We start from the raw sequence: 12,647 nt of genomic DNA on the forward strand, positions 1-12,647 counted from the left end.
TATTTTATTTATTTATTTTTGGCTGTATTGGGTCTTCGTTGCTGCACGCGGGCTTTCTCTAGTTGCAGCGAGTGGGAGCTACTCTTCATTACAATGCGTGGGCTTCTCATTGCGGTGTCTTCTCTTGTTGCAGAGCACGGGCTCTAGGCACACAGGCTTCAGTAGTTGTGGCATGTGAGCTCAGTAGTTGTGGCTTACGGGCTCTAGAGTACAGGCTCAGTAGTTGTGGCGCATGGGCTTAGTTGCTCCACAGCATGTGGGATCTTCCCAGACCAGGGCTCGAATCCATGTCCCCTGCATTGGCAGGCAGATTCTTAACCACTGCACCACCAGGGAAGCCCCTTTTACCTCTTTGGTTAAGTTTATTCCTAGGTATTTTATTCTTTTTTTTTTTTTTTTTTTTTTTTTTTGCGATACGTGGGCCTCTCACTGTTGTGTCCTCTCCCGTTGTGGAGCACAGGCTCCGGATGTGCTGGCTCAGCAGCCATGGCTCACGGGCCCAGCCTCTCCGCAGCATGTGGGATCTTCCCAGACCGGGGCACGAACCCGTGTCCCCTGCATCAGCAAGCGGACTCTCAACCACTGCGCCACCAGGGCAGCCCATCTTTTTGATGTGATTTTAAACGGAATTATTTTCTTGCTTTCTCTTTCTGATAGTTCATTATTAGTGTATAGAAAAGCAACAGATTTCTGTGTATTAATCTTGTCTCCTACAACTTTACTGAATTCATTTATTAGTTCCAATAGTTTTCTGGTGGAGACTTTAGGGTTTTCTATATATAGTATCATGGCATGTGCAAATAGTAACAGTTTGACTTCTTCCCTTCCAATTTGGATGCCTTTTCTTTCCTTTTCTCATCTGATCGCTGTGACTAGGATCTACCCCCCTTTTTAAATGGTGCCCTTCTCTGGACTCCCGAAGCACCTGGCTCTGTCTTTGCTATTACAGTGGTCACTGGTGTGGATTCCCCACTCCATGCCAGTTACTAAACCTGGCACTTAAAAGCTACCCCCCCCCCATTTTATAGGCTCGGTGAGGTGGAGTGAGAAGCTCCTCTAACATGGCTCCTGGGGGCCTCAGCAGGGCTCTGAGCCTGTCCAGCCTTTTCCCATGCATAGGAATCCAGTTCCCCCAGGACTGTGCCTTCCCTAATGAACATCAAGTTAATCAATTACCAATACAAAAAGGAGAATGGACCCACCAGTCCCCTAAGCAAAGGTGGTAGCGGAGGTGGTGGGGTGATAAGCCAGGTACCATTCTAAGACTTTACATCAGTTCACTCATTGACTTCTCACACAAGCCCTGTGCTGTTCCCCATTTACAGAAGAGGAAACTGAGGCACAGGGAAGTTAAAGAACCTTGCTTATTCCAAAGTCTGGCCCCAGAGTCTATCCTAACCCTTATCATGGTGTAGATATGAAAATAACTAGTGCTATCTGGGCAGTGTGGAATGAATCTGAATTTCATCATAAAGAGTGAAGCTTTTTCTTGGAGAAAAAGACAGGAGAAACTTAGTGCTTAAAGCATGTCTGCAATCTTATTTAGATGCTCCCACCACGAGGCAGGGCACTTTGCTTGGTAGATCTGCTGAAAAGTAAGGTACTCCTTTTGTGTAAAAATGGGGGAGGAGGAGAATATGTATTTGTATTTATACAAATAAACCCTGAAGGAATATATACAAACTAAAGAAGTTACTCTGATGGAAGGGGGGAATATGGAGGGAGACACAGGTTAGAGGTAAGATTTTTCCCATGTATGTACTTTATTTATTTATTGCACCATGTGAATGTAAGAAGAAATTTTTAAAATTATTTTTTAATAAAAGCAAGCTGCTCCTTAACATGTGTTCCCTCTGTGGGTTCTCCCAAGGTCTCGCAGTGGCCAGCGCCCTGGTGGACATTTCTCAGCAGATGCCAATAGTATACAAAGAGAAGTCGGGAGCAGTGAGAAACCGGAAACAGCAGCCCCCTGCACAGCCTGGGACCTGCATTTGATGCTGGGGCCAGGACTCCCTGTGAGCAAGGAGTGGCATGCCAGAGCTGTCTGCAGAGAGGGAGCAGGCAGGGAGACACTGTGCAGGGCAGAAGACTGGAAACTCTCGAAACATCCACCTCATCTGCATGTTCACAAGCTTTCTTTGACAGTTTCTCCCAACTGTGCTCCAGCATCTAACCTTTTACTTTCATATAGGAAATAATTGATTTAGTTACAGGTCCAGGGGTGATCCAGTTGTTGATGGAGGAGGCCGGTGTAGAGCGAGTGAGAGAGCTAGGAATGACACTCAGGTTCACGTGTGGAAAACTGTTCTTGGGACTGTCTCAACAGTGCAAAAAACAAAGATGTAGTGTTTACAAGTAGACATTTGTCATCAGTCATTCTTGAACATGGTCTTTTAAAAACTAGTCAGATGAATTAACTTGTTTTCATCTGAAGCCTGCTATCTTTTTTAAAAGATGTGCTATTTATTCTTGCACAATTTAGGCAAATATCTCTCTTTCAGGGAGTAACTTTTTTTCTAGTTGAGAATTAATAATGGTCCATCTCTTTTGAATCGTAAGATAGAAGAGGCTATTTTAAATGTCAAGTTCAGCAGTGTTACTTGGAATGCCAACTGATATAATGGGTAGTTTTCTGTAGCAACTTGATTAATTTAGTCTGAATCCATTTGAAGATCTCTCTCTCTCTCTCCTCTCTTTCATTCCCTCCCTCTCTCTCCTTCACTTCCTCTTTACCTCTCTCTGTCTCTGTCTTTGTCTCTCTTTCTCACACTCATATACTCACACACACACACACACACACACACACACACACACACACACACTAAGTGCCTAGACTTTAAATAGATCTAGCAATTGGAAAGTTAGTAAGCATAAGTTTTTACATAATTGCATTCCTACATTCTTATAAAACTTAAATAGCTATCATTGGCAATCTGTTCTTTTTCTAAAACCTAATTTGCCGCCAGAAAACGGTTTTCTCACCCCGAGAAACATTTAACGTAGCAGCAGGGATTGAGAGGAAAACAGAAATGACCTGTCAAAGCTCCTGTTTTTGTTGTCAAAAAGGACACTAAATAAGGCATGTTCCCACATGCCTCCTTGCTCCAGGTCACTCTAGGCCTGATGTTTGCTTCAGCCCTTCTGGGTGCTCCTGCCAAGGCACCACAGAGGGAGGGGCTCACTCATGTTACATGTCTCCCTTGAGCCGAAAAGAGCATGATAGCACTTGGGACCCCTTAATCAAAGGGCAACTCTTTGTTCCTGTAGTCTGCTTGAGCTGGTGGGTCATTCTTCATTCTCAGGCTCAGGTGGAGTGCCAGAAGAGGGTCGGTCTCCTGTTGTCGGGCAGAACCTGCCCAAAGCCTGGAGGAGGACCTGAAGCTGTTTGCCCTCTTTCCCCTCCTCCCCAGGAGGGGCTTAGGCCTCCCATGCTCCCTCCCAGACCCAACGGGTAGCTGTGGGGAGGGCAGTGAACAATAAGGATGAAAAGCACATGGGAAAAATGGACAAGGGGAGAAAACTATGCCAAATGAAAAGTGACCAAATTGAAGTAGTGACCAAATTGAAGTGGAGCAGGCCAGTCCCTGCTCTTCTCCCCAGGGCACTGCCTGGATGGTATGTTGTCCCCATCCATGGTGCTCTGTATTCTGGCATTATGCAGCAGCCTCCCAAGATCTCTCTTCTGCTTCAAAACCCAGTGTTCTATGGCATTACCCTGGGGGTGTAGACCTTTAGACAACAATGCTCAAGTTTGTGAATTTAGAGAAATCAATACTCAAAAGAGCAAAAACTGCGGCATTTCACCTTTATATGCAGTGCCTAGAGAGGGAGTATGACCTCTTCCCCAACATTAACCCCACTCCCATGAAGAATTGCCTGGAAAGATGTTTTCAAGGATGTTGAACCATAAAACACTGATGCACAAAACACCTCTACTTTGAGACTTGCCTCTCAAAATGCTGCTTTTTCACATTATTGTTAAAGAGCAGATGGTTCTAGAAAAGACCCCTCCTCTTACGAGCTCCCCACGTCCCTGCCCCAGATCACAGTACCCGCAGAGAGCCTGCTGGGGACTGGCCCTTCACCCCTGTGATTACCAAAAGGCCACTGGAGAGGACCCTCCCACAAGGGAAGTCCTTGTTTGTTCAAAGGACTGGTGTTTCCTTGGCAAAGAAGCCTCCTCCCCATGGTAGTCCCATGCCTTGAAATAATAAGCACCATGTCCCATAGCCACCTGGTTATTTTCTTTTTTCTAAAAGATAATGTTTATTTTTTAAAAGGAAGGAAAGAGCAAGTGAAGTTTAATTCTGCTACAACAGTGGAGAAACAACTGAATCCACCTGCTTCTCCTTTGCAGCCAGTAGCAAACAGCTTCCTCCAGGCTTGGGCCAGAGGAAGGGGGTGGCAGGAGAAGGAGGCACTCAGCTTAGAGTCAATTATCAAGAGGAAGTCATGTGGAACTTCAGAGCCTGTATATAAATTAAAATAGTTATGAAAACATCGATATTGCACTTGTACATAACTATACAGTAGTGTCTGAATGTTCAGACATTTGGAGTGTACATAAAACAGAAAAATATCTTAATGTATTTTTATTAAACATAATGATGTCTGAGTTCGACCTAATATGTTTTGTGCCATATATTGGATATCCAGGTTCAGAGAAGTCCTCTCGTTATGCCCTGATACGATAACAAAGCCACGAAAGGCATCCCCATTGTGCCCAGTGTTCAAATGCATCTGGGACTGATTGGATAGCTTCTAAAGTAGGAATCACCTGTCAGTGCACATATGAAAATGCAGGCAGTGTGTGAAGAGACTCGAAGGCAGCCGGGATGTCTCTGCCCCTGTCATTGGCTCTGGGAGTGCATTGTAACTCTCCTGTCAGCTTCTCAGAGCAGTGGGTACCCAGGGAAGACCAATCTTGTCCTGAGAAACGCTCCTCTTAGTCTTTAGACCCCAAGACTATACCTGTAGATCTAGTCAGATTTTCCAAAAAGGGCTTTTCCGGGCTGCATTTTGTTGTGGTTTTGTCTAAATTTTTAATGACCATTTCCCAGGACCATAGTTTACTATACTGAAAACTGGGAGTGGGATTGGGCGTGGCTGCTTTGTTGGTAAATAGCTCCTGTTTCCCCATGGAGAACCTCACCCTGGCCTCCTGTCCACCTCCTGCCCCCTTCCCACACTGTTTGGGGAGAGGTCTGTGCTTCGCTGTGAGGATCACCTCTAAGTGTGGGAGGAGGTGTGCAGAGAAGGCAACCACATACGCCCTGAGCTAACCTGGAAGAAAAGCAGCCCTGGACGGAGACTGTCAGCAAAAGGCCTGACGTGCAAGATTGGAGATGCACCGGGAAATCTGGGGCAAATGGAAAGACCAGAGCACTATCTGTAGAAAAATACATTTTATCTTTCAGTGCAAATCTTGCTCCTTCTATTTAATAGAGTATATTTAGAGATGGGATGGAAGTGATTCACTTCCTTGGGTGGTGGTATCCTTTTCATTAACACCTTTGATCCTTACATTTCATTCATTCATCCATTCATTCAACAAATATTCACTACTTACTAACAACCTAAGCTAACACTAGAGCAATGACTGAGATGGAAAAGCTGCTCTTCAGAATTACAACAGAATCCAGCTCCTCAAACCTGTCATCCCAGGAGAACTTTCCTTGTGGTTTCTGTGAGAATTGGCCACCTGAGGATAGACCCAGGAAGGCAGAGGGTCTGGCCTCAGGCCATGCACCGGCTCTCAGCCTGAAATGTTTACCAAATTTACCAAATGGCTCAAACCATAAAAATCACCGTGATGGTTTGTAGATAGCGAAGCCCACCAAGAGACATTTCCCCTGAGTTGTCCAAATTCATAAACACCCTCGCCTGCAGGGAGACGATTTGGGAGTGCAGAGGAAAACTGGCACCTTCTCTTTTAAAGGCAATAATGGAATCGACTTTCAATAACTGAATTTGTGCACAAAACATTCTAAACACTAGTGAAGCCTGTTTTGTTGAACTAATTTTGGCTCTGGAAATGTTTTATAGTTATTTACGGTTTTGTTTTGGGGGTTTTTGGTTTGGATTCAAGTTTAGTTTGTTAATATGTATAATTTAGCATCTATTGCACTCATGTAAATATGGAGTAAGTATTGTAAACTATTTCATTGCTGGGGATTGTGGATGTTATACATACATTTAGGACTGCAATTTTTTGGTATTTTTTGTATTGTAAAATAACAGCTAATTTAAGCCGAAACAAGAGAACTAAGGGAGGTCTGTGCATTTTAAACACAAATGTGAAGAACCTGTATATAAACAAAAGTAAATACTATAATACAAACTTCCTTCTGAAATAAAAGTAGATCTGATAAAAATGTGGGTTTTGTTCTAAGAGTTTGATTTTATTTCAATTATTTTTACAATTTGGTCATTAGAACCTTAAGAAAAGGGGAAAAACATGTTTTAAAAAGTTTACCAGTTTTCAGACTGCCTCAGAGGAAGCACTTGGCAGTCCATGACTGAGGTGTAAACCAACAGGGTGGGCACCTCAGACACCTCTGCACAAAACTGAGCCCTGGGGTGTGGGAGGAGCCCTGAGCAGCTTGTGAGCAGACTCCCCAACATCCCCACTATGGCCTACATTGCCCTCAACACACCAGTGCTGGGGACAGAGACTCGTGTGTGGGACAGCTCTGCCCAGGCACCATCACGCCCATGCCAGTGCCTCGCCAGCTGCCCTTGGTCATTCAGCTACTCGTACTCTCATGGGCTCCTGCTAAACGTCAGGTATGCTGATAGGTTTAGTCCTCCATGGCCACAGCGTTGTCCTTGGTCTTGAATTTTGATGAAGTTATATGTCCATTCACAAAGTCTTGTCTGTAGGCCTTCTGCGTGCCCAGCCCCACATTATGCGGCTCCTGCCCTCAGAACAGGGTCAGAACAGTGCATTTCAGCGCCCTGGTACAGAGTGCAAAAGGTCTAGAAGGATAAGATCGGCATAAAGTAAGTTGAGAAAGTCCAGAAGAAGCACAAGGAAGGGCTGTGGTTCATACAGGGGAGGGTGGGTGAGGCACCAGGTCCAGCCCAGGAGGCTGGAGGAGGCCTGCCTACCAGAGCTTGGGCCTCGGCCAGGGTGGGAAAGAACTGAACTAGAGGCCACTGCCAAGTTGGGGAGGACCTTGAAACTGTTCCAGGGAGGGTTGTGGGAGCCATCAAGTGTCTCTGGCTAGAAACCTGTGATTGAGTGATACTGGAGCAGTTTGCTACAGCATCAACAGCATCGCCCAGCCCCCTTGCAGTTAGGTTGGGGCCATAAACTGGGCTTTAGCCAAGAAATGTTGGAAGAAGTGATATATTCAAGTTCCAAACTTTGCACAAACACCATGCTCCCACATGGGACTCCCTGGAGGTCACGTGTTAAAGACACTGGCGATAATAAGGGTCCAAGTCACCACTTAAAGGCAAACCACCTGACCAGCAAGAGCTGTGTGCATCTGAAAAGCAAACTTTACCGACCCACTGAGATTTGGCATTTTATTACAACAGGCAGCTTTTCTTACTCTTATTAATACACAAACTGGCACCTTGAAGTACAAGGCAACTATAACCAAAGCCTAAGGTATGTGGCGTTGGCTTAGTTAGTGGTGAGGCGGCAGCAATGAGAAAACAGACACAGCAGGCAGAACAGCTGGGGATCCCTGTCAGGTGGTGGCAAAACATCTGGTATGGCTATGATGTGGATAACTTGTTAAAGCAAACTACTTTTTTGCTGTGTTTACTGAGTTTTTTTGTTCAAGGGGAAGAAGCTGGAAGAAAAACAGAATGTGGTGTATGTTGATTGTTACTTGGCAAGACAGAGTTGAGTTCCAGAAAAAAATTAGCCAGTTTACAAGCAGAAGTGAAGGGGGTGGAGAATCCTGAAATCCAGGGTTGTGAAGTGTTGGAAAAGCCAAGTAGTCTTGCTTCCAGTCTCCAAACAGTAAGACATGCTTATGAGCAAAAAAAGACCCAGGGAGACAGTGACTTGGCCTCCGAGTAAGAATCACATAGAGGGTGTGGTCTTCCTGCTTGAGCCTCATAACCTTAAGGCCATCATCTTGAGGGGGAGTCATGTGGATAAGCAGAGAAATAAAGCGAACCTGAGAACTGTGCCCAGGAAAGAACCAGGAATGCTGTCATTGACCCTGGGCCTGCCTGGTAAATAAATAAAAAGCGTAGGTTTCTGAGGGAATTATGTTGCCAAGAAAACCATTAGCTTGACCATAAAAAAATGAGAACAGCCAACCCTGTGACTATCGAGAGTCTTAATTAGAACCACCCACAGGCGGGAGATAGTTGTGAAAGCTGTGCAAGGCGGGCCCACCACCCAGTGCCACCTCAGATGTGGCCAGAGAGCAGATTTGGGCCTGGTCGGGAACCTCTCCCACCTCGAGGCAGGGCCCGGCAGGATTTCAAAGTCCCTGTAGGCCAGTGATTGCAGTGTGTCGGCCATCCTCCTCCTGCCCATCTGGCCACTGTGTGTCGGCCAGGCACTGTTTGGAGTCCAGGGACTTAACAGTGAACAATGCGGACCAAATCCCTGTCCTGGTGCAGTCTACAATCTAGTAGGAGAGACAAAAATAAAGACAAGGTCAGGTAATAATTTCTGTGAATCAAGGATGGGGTAGGGGTTGGGGTAGACAGTGCTGGGGGGTGTGCTGGGGGAGCTGGGGAAGGCTCTTGTGGTAAGGTGACAGCAGGGTAGAGCTCACTGAAGGAGGGAGCTGGCACATGGACACCTGGGACACGAGTACTCCAAGTAGAGGGAGCAGCAGGTACAGAGGCCCTGAGGAGGCAGTGTGCCTGCTGGGTGTGAGCAGCTGCAAGGCATGGGGGCTGTGGGGGCAAAATGGGTCCAAGAGCAGTGGTAGGAGTTGGGGCCAGCCAGGTCCTGCAGGAAAGTAGTTCTCAGCGGTACAGAGCTTCCCCTAGGGGACATCTTGGAAAGACGAGGGGCAATTTGATTATTGCATTCAGAGGGGCACCACTATGATTTAGTTGGTGGGCCTGAAAAATTCTGTCACCAACTGCAATGTCACTTCTAGTATCTGAGTCCCCAGCCCCACACATCTCTGTGGGTTGCATCTGAACAGACATACACCTTGCAGCCCTGTATTACTAGCTGTGTGACATGCCTGGCAAGGATTCTCTTGCATCCTGTGTCCCCAACCTGAGGAAGGGACTAGACTAGATGATCCTGATGACTGTATGAAGCATGTTGCACAGGGAGCTGGGGATCCACCCTGGCTGCTGGGGCCCGTTTGCATACGCTGTAGGTCTTTCCTCCTCATTTACGTAATCCTAGTCCCTGGAGGGCTCAGGTTCTGAGGTTTTGTACATGTTTTATCTTCTTGTGCATATACTCATCTTGATTTTCCTCTGTGTCTTCTGCCTTGGACTGGAGGCTCCTTCGGGTGTGGGGTGACATGTCCCTGGCAGGACAGCTTTCCAAGACATCCTTCAACCCAGGCCTTCCCAGGCCTGCAACCCAACAAGGCAGGGCCACATATCTGCCTCCTTTTACATGCAAGCCAAGCTTACTGGCAAGTTGCCATCCAGCTGGGGACCTCTCCTGAAGCCCTGCATAGCCCCTTCCTTCCTGCCTCTGGAAATTTCACCCACCAGTGTCCACAATTCCTGTAAAGATAAGCCAGTTCTGTGAGTTTGGCCGCACCTGACTCAATTGGGGTGGGTGGAGAGAGGAGGGGGGCAGTGCTTCGTACCAACCTTGCACCTTAGACAACAGGCTCCAAGCCAGAGCGGGCATTCATGAACCATGAAGTTTCCACTCATAAATCCATGGATGCTTCCAGCACCTGCCCTTCTGCCTGTCCCATCCTTAGCCACCTGCCAGCTAGAGGCTCAGTGTTGACAACAGCTAACAGAGACCCAGCCACGGGGATGAGGCCAGGGCCAGGACTACAGTTTCCCAGAATGCATGTGAGAGAGTGATAGCAAGCAGGCTACCTGGCAGGACACAGAGGCCAATACTCAGATGTGGAGCAAGGCAGGACCCTTTCATGGTTGTGGGGGCCACTGGACTCAGCTTTGAGGTGTTTGGCAAGACTCTCTCTACACGTTACGAGTCAGGACCGTTTTACATGGAAGCGACAGAAACCAAACTCAGACCACCTTAGACAACTCCATTAGTTTCCCGAGGCTGCTGTGACAAATTACCCAACCTTGGTGGCTTTAAATGACGGAAATTTATTCTCACAGCTCTAAAGGCCGAAAGTCCAAAATCATGGTGTAAGCAGAGCTGTGCTCCCCCTAGAGCAGAAGCTCTAGGTGAGAATCCGTTCCTGGCCTCTCCTAGCTTCGGTGGCTGCCCACATTCCTTGGCTTGTGACCACATCACTCCTGTCTCTGCCTGTGTCTTCACAGCACCCTCTCTTCTGTATGTCTATCTAATCTTCCCCTGCCTCTCTTTAACAAAGATGCACAAGACTGCATTTACAGCTCCCTCTGATAATCCAAGATAAGTGCCTCCTCTCAAGATCCTTAATTCAATCACACCTTTTGCCATAGAAGGTAATATTCACTCTTTTGCCTACAAATAAGGTAACATCCACAGGTTCCAGGGATTAGGGTAAGGACAAATCTTTGGAGCCACCATTCAGCCCATTACAGCAACAAAACCCTACAAAAGTCAACTGTCCCAGAGGTGGCAAGACGATGGCCTCTGATGTCACAGGGCCTTGTCCCTCCTTTTGGCTTCTATCTCCAGAGTTGGCTAGGTCCATGCCCCAGACAGCCTCAAGCCTCCCACAGGAAATGTTCACTCTGGGAAAAAAAACCAGAAAGCCAGGCTGACACGGGGGCCCTGTGACCTTTCATTTTCCCCCCCCGCACTCAACAAGGAAGCCTATTTTCCTTGCACGTTGTCTGATGTTAGAGGCTCCATTTGATTAAACCCCATGCCTGAGCTGGAGAGAAGTACTGAAGGAAGACAGCCAGCTGCTATGGAACAACTTTGCTATTTTTCATTAAGTTCCACTCACTTTTATCTTCCCAGTCTTTTGAAAGGCATATGCCTATATTTCACTCTGAGTAAAAAATGGAAGTAGTAGAGTTTAACACACTCTCACATAAAGCACATAACTTAGCATTGTGTGCTTGGGCTACCACACAGTGGTGGTAAACAGGGCAAGGCAATGCTTTCACTTGACCACACACCCCCACCCCACCCCCACTCTGCTCCAGGTGTCCATTCCCACACAGGTGTAGGTGGCTGAGAACATTCCTCCTTTGTGAAGTGGGAACAGGTTAGACTCTGAGCTTCACTCTGTCCAACACCCCTCCTTTTTCCACTGGAAAACTGTCCTTCCCATTCCATGTGATCTTGGTGGGCTGACATCACTCTCCAGGCCACAAATCCTTGGAAAGAGAAGCGCCTTTCTCTGCTGAAGAGTGCTAAAGGAGAGACTGTAGATATGGGGCTGCTGGTAGCATCCTTGCCTACCCTGTGGTGAGAGCCTATCTGGCCTCAGAGGAGAGCACAGACCAGCAGGGGTAACATCATTTGAACCCCTGGAGACAGCTGTACCTGAAGCCCAAATTGCTCAGATGCCCAAGCCAGTTTGATCTGTGTTTGGTTCCAATCAGGAGATTACTGGCTGAACCTGGAGGCTGGTTGACAGCTGCCCCGTGCAGTGTCTGTGGGTTTGGTATGAGTTGTTAACTACAGTCTCAGAGCCAGTGGCTCTTTTTCTGGTCAGGACAGCCCCAGGCCTGGGCTTCGGCGTGGTCTGTACCTAACCCCTGTGGCTTAGGTCGGGTTCTCCAGAAGTGAAGCCCAAGACAGGGATTCTCAGACCATGATTTATTGGAGGGAGTGCCCTCAGGGGAACCTCTAAGTGAGGAAAGCAGGAGTGGGCAGGGGAAGGAGCTAAAGTAGGATGTGGTCTCAGCTGGGATCCAGCCTCAGCCTGATCCCAGAGGGAACTCTGAAGCATGACTGGCACACATAACTATCCCCCGAGGCACGCAGGCCAAGCCTCTGAACTCCTGCCTCAGTCAGTCACTGGCCACCTCTGGGAGCAGAGTGTAACCTTATAGGCACTTCTTCTAGAAAAGGGGTCAGCTGTGAGCTGTGTTAGCAGCCAACATCCCCAGCAGCTTGTGGATGGGTTGCACTAGCCCAGAGAGTTCTGAGCAAGGCACCAAAAGCCTCCACTTCAACCTGTCTTGTGATCCTGTTACAGCAAAATTAAAAATGTTTTCCCTCTCCTGAGAACAAGGAAAATAAAGGGAACAGTGAAGAGGCTAGAGAAGAAACATAACCTGGCCTGAAAGAGTTAATCACTCCTAGTTTTATTTTAACTGTTACTAATCTGTAGTGTGTAACTAGATTTGTACTTCACAAAGCTAACCTATCTTTTTTTTTTTTTTTTTTGGCTGTGTTGGGTCTTCGTTGCTGCGAGCAGGGGTTGCTCTTCGTTGCCATGTGCAGGCTTCGCACTGCGGTGGCTTCTCTTGTTGCGGAGCACGGGCTCTAGGCACATGGGCTTCAGTAGTTGTGGCATACAAGCTCAGTAGTTGTGGCACACGGGCTCAGTAGCTGTGGCTCGCGGGGTCTAGAGCACAGACTCAGTAGTTGCGGCGCACAG

At 47.3% G+C, this 12,647-nt stretch overlaps 1 protein-coding gene across 2 annotated transcripts in view; it reads left to right on the top strand.

Moving 5' to 3' along the window:
* The window catches only part of ATRN (attractin), a 178,617-nt gene extending 172,239 nt beyond the window's left edge, over nucleotides 1-6,378 (top strand). The window contains exon 29 of one of the 2 annotated variants that reach the window (XM_032604136.1): nucleotides 1,871-6,378. In XM_032604136.1, coding sequence (XP_032460027.1) covers nucleotides 1,871-1,995 — 125 coding nt within the window. In that variant the 3' untranslated portion in view covers nucleotides 1,996-6,378. The remainder of the gene's footprint in view (nucleotides 1-1,870) is intronic. The other variant, XM_032604137.1, reaches the window with a different exon arrangement.
* The last annotated feature ends 6,269 nt before the right edge of the window (nucleotides 6,379-12,647 follow it).

The sequence above is a fragment of the Phocoena sinus genome, chromosome 15, assembly GCF_008692025.1.
Source record: "Phocoena sinus isolate mPhoSin1 chromosome 15, mPhoSin1.pri, whole genome shotgun sequence".
Classification (NCBI taxonomy): Eukaryota; Metazoa; Chordata; class Mammalia; order Artiodactyla; family Phocoenidae; genus Phocoena; species Phocoena sinus.